The sequence below is a fragment of the Chlorocebus sabaeus genome, chromosome 12, assembly GCF_047675955.1.
Source record: "Chlorocebus sabaeus isolate Y175 chromosome 12, mChlSab1.0.hap1, whole genome shotgun sequence".
Classification (NCBI taxonomy): domain Eukaryota; kingdom Metazoa; phylum Chordata; class Mammalia; order Primates; family Cercopithecidae; genus Chlorocebus; species Chlorocebus sabaeus.
Genome location: NC_132915.1, coordinates 27,792,786 through 27,809,986, shown reverse-complemented (window position 1 = coordinate 27,809,986; position 17,201 = coordinate 27,792,786). Strand labels below are relative to the sequence as shown.

The 17,201-nt window shown below is 39.1% G+C and overlaps 1 protein-coding gene across 3 annotated transcripts in view; it reads left to right on the top strand.

The window, feature by feature from the left end:
* Positions 1–2,575: 2,575 nt before the first annotated feature.
* Positions 2,576–17,201, top strand: part of CFAP95 (cilia and flagella associated protein 95) — an 88,977-nt gene continuing 74,351 nt past the window's right edge. For all 3 annotated transcript variants that reach the window (XM_073021530.1, XM_037998477.2, XM_007969451.3), the window contains exon 1: positions 2,576–2,803. Coding sequence is in view for 2 of the 3 variants with exons in the window: in XM_037998477.2 (XP_037854405.1) it covers positions 2,652–2,803 (152 nt within the window). In the remaining variant the exon portion in view is untranslated. The remainder of the gene's footprint in view (positions 2,804–17,201) is intronic.

Sequence of the window (17,201 nt, the reverse complement as noted above, 5' to 3'; positions counted from 1 at the left end):
ACAAAGGTTGAAAACAGTGAGTATAGGAAACTCCACACAAAAAGCCCCACCACATTTTAGGATATGTTTACAAATGATAAAGACGAAGTCAGGATGTAGTAATACTAGCAGCAGAAGTTTAAATTTAAGTGAGGACTGAGCATCTATTAGGCACTGTGCTACCTGCTTTTAATGTATTTATTATATTGTATAGTTCTAATAAGAAACCTCTGCGATAAGTGCTGTTCTATTCCTGTTTTATTGCTGAAGAATCAAGAAACCAAAATTCTACAGTATGTATTGGTGTATACAAAGAAAATGAAATGCCCATAAACTCGAGGATATCACATAATTAATATCCTAAATCCTAGGACAAGGATGTTGAAAAGTATTCAGTAGACACAGAAGACAATGAAGTTTATAAATTTGATACAAACAGGAAAGTGAGTATAACAAAAAACATAGTCACACACTCAAATAGGTGGTCGGCTTGGCTTAAGGAACTCTGAAATAACAAGCTATGTTTGTTTTGCATGTTTTCTTAACTTATTGCTTCTTGGTGTGCTGAAAAGCTTTTAAATCTCTGCAGCACTCATGCACTGTGGAAAGAGCTTGGCCTTGGGCAGCTGCCATCTTTGAGTGAAATTGTCTGCAGAGATCTGACATATTGTTTGCACATATATTATGTTACCGCCACTCTAAATGTAAGTAAAATGAACACATGAACAGATGACAGCAATGATGATAATATTTTTGGAGCAAGTTCAATATGCTGTGCTTTGATTGGACAGAATTGAGCTTGACAGGGATCATATTTCCCCTTTTAAAGTTAACTTATATTTTTCTTTTTATTCTGCCTAGAAGAAATGGGCTAAAATAACAGTCAGCCCTCTCCTAGCACTTGGCTGGTGATGGTGGACTGTTTATTTGGTTTTAAGAAATATGTTTTAACTGTAGCTGTCAGTAAAATAGAGACCATAGCATACCACAGGCACCCACACTATGCACCACAGACCACGGAAAAACACTTAGTAGCTATATGCAATCAAATTTGTGCCATCTGATACAGAAGAGTGCCTCACTATTTATGGGAGCACTATAACACATCTTTTATAAACCAAAGACTCTATTTGTAGTGTGAATGGTCTCTTACTCTGTTTTAAAGTTTGATTCTTTGTGTACATGTGGTCTTCTTCAAGTAAGACACTTTTGGAAAGTAAATCTAAGGTAATCAAACATAATGAACATTTATTCATTCATTCAACACTGAAGATATCTGTATTAAGGACTATGCTGGGTAAGTGATTGCAAGGACGAAGCCCTTTAATGCCCCTCAGGTACTCGACTAAGGCCAGGGAGGAGAGAAGAATTCTGATGTGTTACATATTCTTTTCTTGGAAAGTCAAAAATGAAATAAACGTCTTTTCTTCTGTAACACAGCTATCCAACAACTTCAAAAGGCAATCTTTTTGAAATCTCCTTCCCACATATAACACACAGCACAAAAATGTGATGAATTTCTGTTGTCACAAAATATCAAAAATTTCGATGAGGAGAATTTGACAAGTCCTGGGGATCTGAATGCCCAGAGTCCTAAACTTGCAGCATCATAGCCTGAAGGAACTTGCGATTCTTGTGCCCACTCCACTCTACCGTCCCATTCCCTCTTTCGTTTTTCAGAGGAAGAAACTAGTGTTCAGAAAGGTCGAGGGAGGATCTGAAACTGGAGCTAGCCTTTTTGATCCTCAAACTTTTTAGGTGATTTGCTGCATGAGTCTGCTCCTCCTCTTTCGCAGGTGAGAAAGCTGTATAGAATGACATACTTTGGGTTTCGGGGGATGTTCTCTTGTTCTCTTTTAGTCAAACTTATTATAAATAACTTGTAAGCAGAAGGTGTGGTGGCAATGGATGATGGACGGTAGAAAGAACTTCTGTAAAGGCTGGGCGCGGTGACTCACGCCTGTAATCCCAGCAGTTTGAAAGACCGAGGCAGGGGGATCACTTGAGGTCAGAATTCGAGACCAGCATGGCCAACATGGTGAAAACCTGTCTCTACTAAAAATACAAAAAAATTAGCCGGGCTGGTGGCGGGCCCCTGTAATCCCAGCTACTTGGGAGGCTGAGGCAGGAGAATCGCTTGAACCTGGGAGGCGGAGGTTGCAGTGAGCCGAGATCGCGCCACTGCACTCCAGCCTGCCTGGGTGATAGAGTGAGACTCTGTCTCAAAAAAAAAAAAAAAAAAAAAAAAAAAAAAAAAAAAAAAAAAAAAAAAGAACTTCTCTAAAAACAGCCCAAACAGACCCACTCGGGGCTCAGGGAATTTGCTCTTCCCTTGGTACTTAACTGACCCACTACTCCCCCATAACTGCGCCCAGCCACTCTTAGGATTTGGCGGGAGGACAGGCGAAACGGCAGATCCCAGGACGCAGTTCCGCCTTTCATCACCTGTAGCCCGGTCGCTACCCTCGCTGCATTCTGGGAAACGTAGTTTCTTAACCGTAACAACAACGTCTAGGAAACGTTGGCCGTCAGGTTGGAGGGATCCGCCCCTCGATTGGCCCCGCCCCAGGTTGCTTAGGAGATAAGAGACGCCAAATCTTGGTACTTCCGGTCTTGTAGGGCAGGACAGGTGCATAGAGAACTCCTCAGAGGTCTGTACCTCGAGGGCTGCCATGGAAAGCCTTGACAGATTCTGTCAGGACTGGTGCGACAGCAAGCAACACTGGTTGGAGATCGGACCCCCGGACTTGGTGGAGCGCAAGGGCTCCCTGACCCTTCGCTCCCATCACAAGAAATATTCGAAGCCGGTGTTGGTGTATTCCTGGTGAGCGAGGTTCCCCTCCCAAGTTCCCGGGTATTAGGGGGAGGAAAGAGAGGGGAAAGGATAGAACAGGAAAGTAAAGGAGAGTCAGAGAGAGGGGACAGGAGTGGAGAAGAGAGAGGAAACAGAAAAAAGAATGAGACAAATGGGGGAGAAAGGTAGAGAAAGAAGGAAATGAGAAGAAAGGTGAGGAAAAGGTGAGACGAGAGAGGAGTGGGAAGGAGGAAAAGAGAGAAAAAAAAAAGTGAAAGAAGTATTTTCAAAGGAGAGATGGGGAGAGTGGGAGAGAGGGTTGGAGCAGGCAGGAGGAAATAGAAGAGCCTTCCAGGGGCAGCTCCCAGCCACACACACACTGGGCCATGCAGCAGCCAAATCCCCGGCCACCTGAGGTTTTAGCTCATTCGCACAGAGCAGGTGTGTATAAATAGGGGGTGAAAAGCGGGTGCTATCCGAGGCCTGGAAATCACATTTCTGAAACAGGCACTTACTCATAAAAGGAATTGGAGGCCAGGGGCACAGCAGGAGGGAGATGCCTGTTTAGAGGACCAGCCTCCAGGGCTGCCATTTTCTGGGGGTAGGGCATACATTGAGTGATTTGAACGAGGCCCCTCATATTTTCTAGGCTACATACGAGGACTTTTCTGTCCAGAGACTGCAAACTGGCGTCTCACACTGGTTAAGATCAAAAGACATTGCTTCGCATGAGCTCTGTTTACTTTTTTTTTTTTTTTTCATTTTAATTAGTTGGCCACATTTAAAACTAGGAGATTCACAATAAATCCAGGGTTGTATCTTTGAAAATTTGAAAGTCCTGGCCAGGGAGGATTTTATTTCTCTGGGAAACTGAATGCACCAGAGCTGAGCACTGGCTATGCCTTAAGATGGGTGTTGTTCTGTCTTTAGGAACTTCCCTCATGTAAGTTCTTGCTTGGCCCCAAGAAGCATTTGGTTTACTTCTTGTGCTTTAGACCTTGACCTGGAAATTCACTTTCTCTTAAAGAGAAACTGGAAGAAAAGTGGAAACTTTTAGGACTTTTCAAATTCTTTCCCTCAAATTAACTTTCCTGGCTCTACTGTTGATAGTAATCACATTTGGAGTAGTTGGAATATTTGGGAGAAGTGTGAAGAAAAAAAAGAAATCACAAATCTTGTCTACTTTATGTTTTTGCTTTTGAAAGAAATGAATGATTTTGACTCTAGCCCTAAGGCTAAGCCCTACTTCATCCCATTCATTCATGTAATATATGTGACCCCTGCAGTTTCTGTCTTGCAAACTTTCTAAAGCCCATTCCCTGCTTTCCAACAAGTTTACTTCTCTGCTTTTACTTCTCAACCCTGAAACTGTCTCTCTTCCTCCTTTGAACTTAGTGTGAGAGGTTATACAGATTTGGAATCCAAAGCTACACTGGGAAACAGAAAATCCGCTTTTAGCCTCATATAGGGCTTACCTCATAGCTCTCAAGCAAAACACTTAGCTCTTCTGTGATTCTGTTACCCCACAGATTTGAGTCATAATATAAATCACCACTAGAAGTTACTGTTAAAGAGAAAGACCTTTTGCAAAGGGACAGTGCTTCTGCTCTCTGCTGCACCACTATTACTTTGAAAATTCCATTTTGAAAGTTACAGATATCAATAGCAAAACCACAGAAGAACATAAATGAGAAGAAGGTGAGGAACCTGGTGAGGAGAAAAGGGTAGTGGAACACTGTAAGTCATTCCAGCCGCTGCTGAAAATGTAGAGGGATATCATGCGTTGGTTTTGGAAGGAAGGCTGGGGAACAGGAAGACTTAAATTCAACCCAACATAACATTTGTGTCATGCACTTTGCTACATGTTGGGGACATAGAGATAGAGAAATGGATTCGATTAGATAATTGTTGTAAAACATTTAGCATCATTCCCGGAAAATCATAAGTTGTCAATAATATAGGGTGGCTGTATGAGTCTGTTTTCACACTGCTATAAAGAAAAACCTGAGACTGGGTGATTTATAAAGGAAAGAGGTTTAATTGACTTACAGTTCATCAGGTCTTGGGAAGCCTCAGGAAACTTACAGCCATGGTGGAAGGCAAAGGGAAAGCAAGCACCTTCTTCACAAGGCAGCAGAAGAGAGAAGGGTGAAGGAGGAACTTCCAAACACTGATAAAACCATCAAATCTTGTGAGAACTCACTCGCTATCATGAGAACAGCATGGGGAAAATTCTCTCATGATCCAATCACCTCCCTCTCTTGACACATTGGGACTACAGGTCCCTCCCAATGTGGGGATTACAAATCAAGATGAGATTTGAGTGGGGACACAGAGTCAAACCGTATCAGTAGCTAACACTATTGATTTAGCATAGCATAATGGTTAAAACTTGGGCTCTAGGTTTGAAAACTAACTCTCTTGCTGTGTGTTGTGGCAAGTGACTTGACTGCTCTGGGCCTGTTTCTGCAAATGTAAAATGGGGATGACAGGGTTATTGTAAGATTAAATGAGGTATGATATGTGAAACACCTTTTAACACGTGGCCTGCCACATATTAAGCACAGAAGAAGTTAATTATGTGTATTAGGACGTGGCCATTGACCTCAAGGAGCTCTAGAGAGCAGTAAAGGAGAATAACATCAATAAATTCATTATCATCTGATTTTTGCAAAAAAGATGATTATAAGAAACAATGGTAATGGTGCAGTGGGGAGAGTGGTTCCTGAGCAAGGTTTTGAACTAAGGATAGGGACAAAAAAGAATAGGCAAGTGCAGTGGAATAGTAAAGAACAGTCCCCCAGGAAACAGAATTCTTTTTCAATAGTGGACAAATACAGTTGATCCTTATTATTTCTGAATTCTGTGTTTGTAAATTCACCTACGTGATACAGTTTATTTGTAAGTCAAAATTAATACTTGATGCACTTTTGTGCTCATTTGTAGACATTCTCAGAGCAGCAAAAAAGACAAAAAAAAATTTGAGTTGCCCAACGTGCATGTTCCCACCTGAGGTCAAAGCAATGCTCTGCCTTTTTGTTTCAGCTCTCATACTGTAAACAAGTATCCTTTTCATGTTCTATTTAATGTGACTTTTTTTTTTTTTTTGCATTTTGTGCTTTTTGTTAGCTATATGGTAAAATAGCCCCAAGCATCATGCTAAGTACAAGAAGACTGTAACACGCCTTACAGAGGAAATGCATGTGTTAGAAAGCTTTATTCAGATTTAAATTATAGTGCAGTTCGTGTATACATATGTAACAAACCTGCACGTTGGGCACATGTACCCTAGAACTTAAAGTATAATAAAAAAAGAAACACAATAATTATACTTAATAGTAAAACATAAATGGCAAAATAATTTATGAAGTTTCCTGTTGAGTGTCTGTGATAGCTTTTATAATTATCCCTATTAAGATTTTAAGTTTTATAACTGTTACATTAGATTTTTAATGAAAACATGTTTTATTTAACTCTGAGTTGTGACAATACATTTTATAGTCGAATATCTCCAAAAAAACATTATAGTGCAGTTGGCAGTGATTTCAATGTGAATGAATCAACATACACGTTACGTAAGGTGTCTTTAAACTGAAACACATAATACAAGGTTATGTCTTGATTGACTGACAAAAATATTGTGACCAGAGGCTCACAGGAACCTAACCTTGTATTTCTGTATTTGCTAATTGAGTGTTCGAGGCAACTTTATAGAATATAAAGATAGCAAGAATTGACTGTGAAATGTGAGAAGCACTAGCATTTTCTGTGCTGACTGTATTGCTGGCATACTTGTTCTTCCATATCCAGCCAGTCACCAAGATCTGTCCTACAAAGCTGAATAAAATTCAGGTTGTGTAAAATTCTAAATTGAATGATGTCATTGACTTATTTTTATGCAATTTGGTCATAATTGTTAGCTTTCTATTGATTTGTTTTATGATAGATTAAATTTTTATTAAATTTTAATAGCTTTTATTAGTGATTTCTTATTTAACTGATGAACACTTAATATCTATAAACACACCATTTGCATGGCTTCTCAACAGAGTATTCAATCAGTTAAGTGACTGTACACATATGCACAAAATAAAATCTATATCTGGGAGAAATTCTGACTTTCCTCTGATTAAACAGTTCAAACATTTAGATTTTTTCCCTGTGTTTCTCTTTATCTGGCATGTGATACAGAGCTATTTGACCTCATTACTCATATTAAAAACAGTTGTGTATAATAGACGTGATAAAGTACTATATTCAGAATCCTTGTTAGGGGATACCTTTCATCTGTTACTGGGATAAAACATTACCAAAGAGCCACCTCTGCCTTGCAACTGAAGTGGTTGATAGAGTCATATCACCCTCATCACACCTTAATGCTTCCGAGTGAGAGATGCCTTTTCTAGGAATTATTTTACCCCACTAATTCCTGTAGCATTTATGAAGCCATATCATCAGGTGATTCCATTAGAACTGAACTAAGGGGAAATACTTTCTGTTAGGATATCTTCCCACTCATTGGAATGATGAAATACTAAGAATCACAACAATTTAGACTTACCCTTAACAAATTATCTCGTGTGAGGCTAATTCGTATATTCATTCATTCATATTTATCTTTTCCTTGGCCAAATTGACATCTGGGAACAAGTGATAATAATTTAAAGCAAAACAAAGGCATTGGGATCTCCATGGAGACAGTTCTTGCTCTGGTCTCCATGGTGACATGTAGTTTTAAGGACTCAGGTTAATTTTATGTATTTGTGATTTTAATTACTTTTCTTCCCTGCCTAAGCCCCAAATTAAAGAGCCTTGGAGTTTCACTTCCTGTCCCCTATAGGAAGAAAACAGAAAGATAAACAGAAAAAAAGGGAAGAGAAATATAGTGATAACTGTGGGGTAGAGAATTTTGTAGTTTTAAATACTTTTACACAAAATCATTTGGGCTGGGGCAATAAATTAGAATTAAAGGGAGGGAATCTTTCCATGAAGCTCTTCAGACTTCCCCCTACCCTACTGCACTGTTTGAACAGGAAGTTTATATGTATTTAAGGTACTTCATGTTCACAGGAGCACCCAATTCCAAGACACCTGGATATCATGAGTGCACTTAAATAGAAAAGAGTGTCTGAATTTTCTAATTTGCTGTGTCATTCTTCTTGTATTTAATGAATGATTTTCTCAGGTACTAACCTGGAAGCATTTAGAGTTCCTCCTGTCACTGGAGACCAAGCTTGTGCTACACAGAGCTTTGCTAGCCAGCAGTCCCATCTTTCTACATTTCCAACACACATTCGACAACTATGATAAAAAGCAAAGAAAAAAAAATGATAAGGCCCCTTGGTAACCACATGCTGCAGCCTGTCCTTTTGCTGAAATCCACAAGGTCTTCTTTTCTATCAAGCCTTCATCTTTCTGCCTTTGACATAGACTCAGGCCCTCAATCAGAAGCTTATTACTCTTAATTTGTACACATGTTTAAGTTTGGTTATGTGGTTTCCATGCAAACAACACAAAATTTGACGGGGGAGAGAAGAGGCTTTAAAGGGGCTTTTTTGGATCTATAGTTAGAAGGCGGAAAGAAGGGCAAACCTCAGGACAAGGGATAAGAATGCAGTAGGTGCTCAATTAATGTTTCTCAAATAAATGAGCAAATGAGCAGGCAGAAAGAATAAAGACAGAAACCCAAAATGTACTGCAGGCTGAGGCCCTATATTTATATTTTAACGAGGCTTTGAGGTAAAAGACCACAGTGTAGTACAAAATCCTCCCTCAAACCAGGGCTGATTTTCACAGCCATGCTCTTGATGCAATAACATAACATGGAAGTACGTTTGGACACCTCTGTGGAAATGACCTTAGAAGGGTATAACATACACTTCTGTTAAAATAGTGAAGAATTTTAAAATGGGAGCTAAGTTTGTGCTGTTCCTTGTTGCAGTGTGTGTCATACCATCAAGAACTGATAGGTACTAATGAGGTTTTGAGTTAATGTGGGGACGAATGATATTTACACTTTAAAGAGATACTTTTATTTCTCAACTTATACTTTAAAAAATTCCAAATTATAATATCATGCAGGCATTTAAGATGATGTAACAGTAGGCTAAGAACATGGAAATATATTCACTCTAGCGGGTAGCAGAATTAGAAATATGCACACAACTCAGATGCATATATAAAATTTATTTTCTAAAACCAATCCTCAAACTTTTCAACTGTTGGTTACTAGAGAAAAATTCAAGCATGCCAATTAAAGCTTATCTGTGTCTCTTTTAGTTTAACAGCTTGTTTTAGGTTAAAATAGTCTCGTTCAGAACAGTGCCCACTCCTTGAGTCCTTCCTCCTCCACCTTCTCCTTCCCCCAACACCATCTGTATGTGTACAAGGGGCTGAGGTTATGTGATGTTTGGGTGGGGGTGGAGGAGTGAGGCCTCCGGATCTATTGTAGGTCCTTGTCCTTGCTCGCCTCATCGTGGTCCAACTGCTGTGCATGCTGCTGCCGAATTTGTGGCTGATCCTGTTGGTTTGTTGAGAACTTGGTGTCTCTGCCTCCAGATTCAGTCCCACTTGGTCTCTTGCAGAGGACTGCAGATACCTATCAGGCTCGTCCTCGCACAGCCCCTGACTTAGGCTGGTCACCCTGCAACCACAGGTAGAGGTGGGGCACCTCTGCCCTCAACATGGTGGCCTGCAGCTGGCCCAGTGACACTCAACTCAGCTTCCCTCTCAATGCCCTGGAGAGAGGGCGAGAGGATGCCATGGTTTGCCCAGGATGGTTTACTCCCATTGGCTTGAGACTTACCAAAGCTCCTCTTTTAGTTTCTAAAGTGTTCTTCAGAAGATTAATTACAAAGTCATCATCCCTGTGGTACATTTGGGAACTTCTGGTTCTTGTTGTTAATAGAAGCTTAAGAAATTTAGAAGTCCTTTTGTTTCTCAATCCTGACTTTCAAGAAAACATCTCACTCAGAACTCAAAAATTTCATTTTGTCAGTCAGAAGTTAATCAATAATACTCCATTTTTCTTCAGATTTCTGGTGAAACAGTCCTAATTCTTCCCAAAGCAAATGTGGGTATCTCTGATTTATTAGAGCAAAAGTTATTTTAAAGGGTGGCTCAGTAAAGAAAAGTACAAAGATTAATATTTGAAAAATTAATCTCTTTAAGTATAAAAAAGCAATATGTACTAGAATTCTCTCTTTGGTTAAAAATATGTGTCTAGGCCGGGCACAGTAGCTCACGCTTGTAATCCCAACACTTTGGGAAGCCAAGGTGAGAGGATCGCTTGAGCCAGGAGCTCGAGACCAGCCTGGGCAACATGGCAAAACCCAATCTCTACCAAAAAAACACCAAGAATTAGCCAGGTGTGGTGATACACCCCTGTGGTTTAAGCTACTTGGGAGGCTGAGGCGGGAGGATCACTGGAGCCTGGGAGGCAGAGGTTGTAGTGAGCTGAGATTGAGCTACTGCACTCCAGCCTGGGTGACAGAGCTGGGTGACAGACCCTGTTTCCAAAAAATAAAATAAAATAAAATAAAATAAAATAAAATAAAATAAAATAAAATAAATGAGTCTATATTCACTGAAAAGAGAGTGAAAAAATATTCACCATGTAACATGATATTTATTACTGGATGGTGGATTTACGGGTTATTTTTCCTTTTCTTTTTTCTCTTTGCTACTTCTACATTTTCCATAACAAACATGTATTTTCATAACAAGAATAAAGTAAAATTACTTAAAATTTGTGATATCACTTTCTACAGCTTTTACCTGGATGTAAACATTTTCTAAAGGATCAGAATTTAGACACAATACTTCATTTCTTTCAGCATCTGAGTCACCCTCCATGGTTTATTATGAGCCTTTTAAAAATATCTTTTTAATTGCTAGTTTCTGTTGGGTAAAAAGCATGATGTTATTCACATTCATTTGGTTTACCCACCCTTTCATTCTCGTCTGTGTTCTACAACGGTGGATCCTACGCCATCGTTATTTTTAATCTAGTCCTACATTCTCATTCCTCAACATACGCACATTACCTACAAATGCTTTTGGATATAGTAGTTTTTGGGGAAAGCACTATATTTTTTTATTTTTCAAGACGAAATCCAGGAGACTCTGCCTCCTTTTGCCCTGACTACATTTTTCTTTCAATGCTATTTTCTTTTATGAAATTCCAGTCAAATTCTTTTTCTGAAAACCGATAGTTATAGAATGATTGTGCCATGACCTTTGTGTGAAAGTTTGCTCAACTTAACTGGCATTTACAAAAATAAAATTGTTTTACATGCAAGATGAGCCCTGGTAAGGCAAAGTATACAGAAGAGGCATTTCACCACACAGGCAAACTTGGATTAGGAAAGATCCTTGCTGTACAGAAGTACCTCTGCCTCAAGCCAAACCCCTACCCTTATACCCAACTCATAACTGGGCTGTGGGAGCCTTTAGAGTCCTCTCCTTATTGTAGTGCTGCTGTAGTCTTTCCTCTCACAGATAGTCCGAAGTACTTTTTCACCAAGGTTGCTTTCATTTACCTTACTGACTATCTCTTTCTAGGTAAGAGTGTTGTGGTTGGGGGAGGAAGTTAGAAGAATGTGCGGCTTAGTGACATTTTGATAAGGAGAGGTTCACACTGAGAAGCCCAAACTCGGGGCTCAGGGGGTTTTGTGGCACTATAACTAGTACTGTTAGATACACTTCTCTGAGTTTCCCTGGGAGCTCATCCCCATTGGCACCATTTTCTGTGGGTACTGGTCAGAACTCTTTTCGTTGCAAGTGACAGATGGTCAGCTTGCTCTAGCCTAAGAAAACAGAATGAATTAACTCAGGATATTCCTGGATGACTGATTACCAGGTGAGAAGGGCAGGGGTAAGCTGGGCCTCAGGAACAACTGAAACGAAGGATGAAAATGCCACCAGGTCTGTGTTTCCCTTCTCTGTTTGTGAGTTTGCTTCATCCTGTTGTGGAAGAGTATGGGAAACATGGCTGCTGCAGTTCTGGAATGTATAACTTACATCTTCATCCCACAAAGAAAGGTTGGCTTTAAGGTATTTTCAGTTCTGGCTCAACAAATTTCAGGCCATATGTCTTTCCCTGGGCCGAGTACCTGTTTGAAGTCATCTGGCTGGGCAAGAGCAAATGGAAATATGGTAGCTCTCCAAGAGCCACGAACAAGGAGGACGCACCCAGGAGAAGGAAAGAGTGCTGGGCTGGCAGTCCTAGAGAAAGTTACTGTGGTGGAGAAGGAATAGCAAATTCCAAACCCTCAGTTTCACAGCAAAAGTCTAGAACATAACCCATTAATATATTGGGAGACTTCCTACAATTGATGCTATTTTGACTTTAAACTCTCCCTCCCCAGCCAACTTGTACTTACTCGATGCAATTTTTAAAAATTTATCTTAGATGTAATGGGCTGAAAACAGAAATCCTGTATAGAGATTAGATGAAATATATCTTTGCAGTGCTTTGCAAAAGTTATGAATACATTTAAATATTCTTATTTTATTTTATTTTTTTAAAGGCAGGGTCTCGCTTTGTCACCCAGGGTGGAGTGCAGTGGCTCAGTTATAGCTTGTGGTAACTTCAAACATCTGGGCTCAAGTGATTCTCCTGCCCTAGCCTTCCAAGCCGCTGGGACTACAGGCACGCATCACCATACCTGACTAATTTTAAAAGATATTTTTGTTTCTTTGGTAGAGATGATGGTCTTCCTTTAATACCAAGGCTGGTCTTGAACTCCTGGCCTCAAGCAATCCTCCCAGCTTGGTCTCCCAAAGTGCTGGGATTACAGATGTGTGCCATTGCACCCAGCCTTCTTACTGGTTTTGATAGATATTAATCTTTATTACTGTTTCCTTTATTTCACTTGAAATGCAATTATGTTTTAATTGTTATTAGTCACACCATGTATTTTCTTTTTATATTTAACTAAGTTGTGATGCATTAACAAAGAGAATTAATTGGCAGAAATATTATAATATGTTTCTTTGGTAAGCTACTAGATCTCCAATCAGATTGTTCGGGGTTCAATTAAATGGAATAATTAACATAATACCATTTATCTATTGCAAAGTAAATTTCATTGCAAATAATTTAGCCTCCTTTTATAGATAGTGATAGGAAAAACTATTTTGAAATTAAAATATAGGAATAAATAACTTGTCACAATTTTTTAAACATTTGGAAAAACTGAATTGCTCAGTAAGGATCCAGAAGCATTAAATAAGCTTTTTTAAAAAAAGCACTAAGCTTTTATTCACTATCTTCTTCCTAGATGAAGGACTCTTTTTTGAAAGGCATTTATTAAAAGTGTATTTATGAATCCATTGCTCTGTTGCAGGCACTTTGCTGGGTTAAGAATTTGACTGTGACTAAGACATCCCACCTGCCTTTAGGATGTTAGAGGTTATTGTGGGACAGGAGTGGGGAGGGCTACCCTAGCAATTACAATGTACTGCGATATGTGTTATGATTAGCGGTAAGCAGGTTGCTCAGGGAGCATCCAAGAGGAGCATTTAACGTAGGCCTGTTGGATGAGGGAAGATTTCCAGAGGGGGTTCACCTAGTCCCTAGGATCCCCAAGGAGAACTAAGGTATAGTGCATTAGTTTCCAACCAAGGGCAGTACTACCCTTTCCCCGAGAGTCTTTGGAAATGTGTGGGCATTTTTTGTTGTGTAATGACTGGTATCTTGTGATGCAGAATGTGTGATTGTAAGAATTGTGACTCTTAGTCCTGGAGGTGGCCATAGCATCTTAACAGCATTTATCCATCTATCTATATGAAGCCTAATTTACATATCCATAAACTATAACAACAGCCAGATGGATGAGAACAGCAGAGCTAACATGTATCTAGCATCAACACATTAAGGTTAGCTAGTTTGCATATGGCCATTTATAGCAAGGGTGTGAACAGCAACACTCATAATAGATCCAGTCACAGAAAGGGAATTCCCCACTCAGGATTGTATAAGAACCCCGAGCTTTCAGAGATCAGTGGCACCTGCTCTCCTTGTAGGGATGCGTGTCAATAGGCAACAATGGGCCACTGCAGACAGTCTCTCAGAGGTTAAGATACTGTGACCTCCCACCCAGACCTCTAACAAATGATTAGTTGTTATGTCCACTATTAGAAAAATTTAGCCTGGAAAGACTGCATGGTTTTTTAATTTGAATTTTTCTTTTCATGTAAAACAATTTTATAATAAACCTAAGTAATTTGGAATCACTACTGGTTGGTTTCCATGCATGTCAAAGTCAGTGTGGCAAATGTAATGTGTTAAGTCTTGCTCCTTGTCTCAGTCCTTGCCCATATAACTCTGACAAATGAGCAGGTCAAGGCATACCCAATGTCCTGCTGGACTTTCAGGCACAAATACCAATTTTTTTCCCTACTAGTACTGTTTTGGGGAATAACTCTCAGCTCTGTGATAATTGTCTCTATTTCTTCTTTGGAAATAGTCTATTTTGACTTCTTGTTTCTACTGGGAGCAGTGTTAGGAAATAGTTTTTCTTAGAAAGTCATGTAAGTCATCTAGCTTTCCATGTATATTTGCATAGAGTTATGGAAAGTAATCTTTAATGATTAAGGTGTTTTTCTTCTATTTTGATGGTTATATCCAATTTTAACAATTTTATTAAGATGGAATTCACATGCCATACAAATCACCCTTTTAAAGTATATTTAATTCAATGGCTTTTAGTATTCACCAAGTTGTGTATCCATCACCACAATCAATTTTAGAACATTTTGTTACCCCCCACCAAAATAAATCCTACTCCCTTTATCCCTCACCCCAAACCTCTTCTAGCCCTCAGCCCTCGAGCTACAAGCAACCAATAATTGATTTTCTGCCTCTATGGATTTGCCTATTCTGGGCATTTCACATAAATGGAATTATACAACATATGGTCCTTGGTGACCTACATAATGTTTTCAAGGTTCATCTGTGTTGTAGTTTTTATCAATACTTCATTTCTTTTCATTTCTTAATAATATGTCATTGTATGGATATTATATCCCTCTATTTTGTTTTCTTGGTTTATTAGGAGTTTATCTATTTGTCTATTTTGTTTACTTACTGATTTTTTTCTTGGCCTCTTTTCTGTTTTCTAACTTACTTAATTGTACTTTTATCTTGAATTACTCTGCTCTTCTTATTTCTTATGTTTTCTTGTTCTTTTATTATGCTTTTTCATTAGATGTTTCATTTATTTGCTTTCCTTCTTTCATGTTTAGTGATCTAAATACTTAAAGCTTTGGATTTTTCCCTGGGTACTGCTTTAGCTATATCTTATGGATTCTTATAAGTGGTGTTTTAATTTGTCTGCACTTTTGAGAAATTAAGGAATTTAATTTGCATTGATCTTTTGACTCAAGAGTTGTTTGATTAAGTGTTTAAAAATTTCCAGATCAAAGAAGGATATTTGTTTAAAATGTTGTTAATTTCTAGTTTTATTGCGTGGTGGTCAGGAGCTATGATTTATACTTTTTGAATATATTGAAATATTTTATCTTAATTTTTATAAAAGTCCCATGTGCACCAGAAGTTGTATTCTTTAGGCAAGTCATAAGTATTGCTTTCACTCTTCTTTCCACACACAGTCTATGTTCACCCCTTTACCCAAATGTTTACCGAAGGAAAATGACCCAAATTCCATCTAGTCATAGGTCAAAATCCAGGATCTGCTTATGTTATGCCATAGTTTCTCTACCAAGACTAACTGTGGTTCTTCTTGGTTCAAAAACCTGTGGGAAAAAAAAAATCCAGATTTTTGTCCTCCCCACTTGATATACCCAATATACAGTTAGCTCTTGAACAACACGGGAGTCGGAGTGCTGGCAGATGTGCAGTTGAAAATCTGCATATAACTTTCGACTCCCACAAAACTTAACTACTAATAGCCTACGTTGACCGGAATCCTTACTGGCAGCATAAACAGTCAATTAACACATATTTTGTATGTTATAGGTATTATATACTGTATTCTCACAATAAAAGAAGCTAGAGAAAATAAAACATTGCTAAAAAGTCATAAGGAAGAGAAAACATATTTATGCATTAAGTGGAAATGGATGATTATAAAGTCATCACATTGACTAGGTTGTGTAGGCTGAGGAGGAGGAGAAAGAGGAGGAGTTGGTCTCTTGTCTCAGGTGGCAGTGAGGCAGCAAGGAAGAGGTGGAGGAAGTGGAAGGAGAGGCAGGAGAAGCAGTCACACCCAGTGTAACTTTCATTGAAAAAACCCATGTGTAAGAGGACCTGCATAGTTCAAACTATGTTGTTCAAGGGTCAACTGTGCAGTGCTGGGACAGAGACAGGATGAGTATAATAGGGACACCTACTCAGAAAGGAGAAGGATGGCAGTGACAGAGTTGTCATTTGTCTGCAGCAAGCAGACATTGTTAGAAAGCTCTACGCTGGTGTCAGGAATACTCTTTGATGAGACCCTGATTTGGCTCTCAGGGAGCAGCTTCTCTTTCCCACTGTTCTCTGTGGTCTTGGCTCCGCCCTGGTGTGATCTTAGCTTTTCCATTATTCCATGCCTGCAGTGGATATTGGACTACATGCATCTCCTGTGTTCAACTCAATTGGTTCATTTTCTGTTTCCAGATGTTGGGGAACCAAAGGATATTTTAAATATTGAACAGTCAAAGGATTTACAAATGTAGACTCCTGGCTTATTTGGAAGTACAATTCTCAAAAACAGTACTTTTTTATTTATTTGAATTCAGTTTGTTCCAAATGCTAGTAATCTCACCCTCAACTCTTTCTATATAAACTAGATAGAGTTCTCAGACTTGCTGTATTTCTTTACCTTTTCTCTTTAGAACACCTTGAATTTCACTTTGAAACTGATGTAGTCACAGAAATCAGAAACCTTGGAATTTTCTGTTTGGCCATTTCCTTAATTAGATATTTGCTCTGTTAAACAAAGTTTATAGGAGGCCATTGTTTTGAACCAGCTTCCTGCGCTAGGCCCCAGTAGACCAGACCAAGCCAGAATGGAGTCACTTGTGATAAGTGCCACATAATCAAAGTGAATTTTGAAACAGACCAGTTTTCGAAAAAACCAGGAGACTGCAGTCTACCTTAGTCAGCCTAGTAAGGAAGTCCCCTGTGTTTTAACCTTATCAGGAAAGGAACTTTTGAAGCAGCCAATCCATTTTTTGTTCTCTGTTTCTGCTTTTTTCAGCCGTTTTCTATCTATAAAGCCAACCTCCTCTGCTCAACTCATTCTGTTTTCCAGAATGAGGTGTTGCCAGATGCTAGAATCATTAATAAAAGCCAAGTCAATCTTTAAACTTGTTGTAATTTTATCTTTTGACAGCTCTAATGTATCTGAATTTACTGGGAGGGCCTAACAATAGGGTGAACTTTGCTGCAAAGCAGAGCCTTAGTGGACCATTGTCTCAA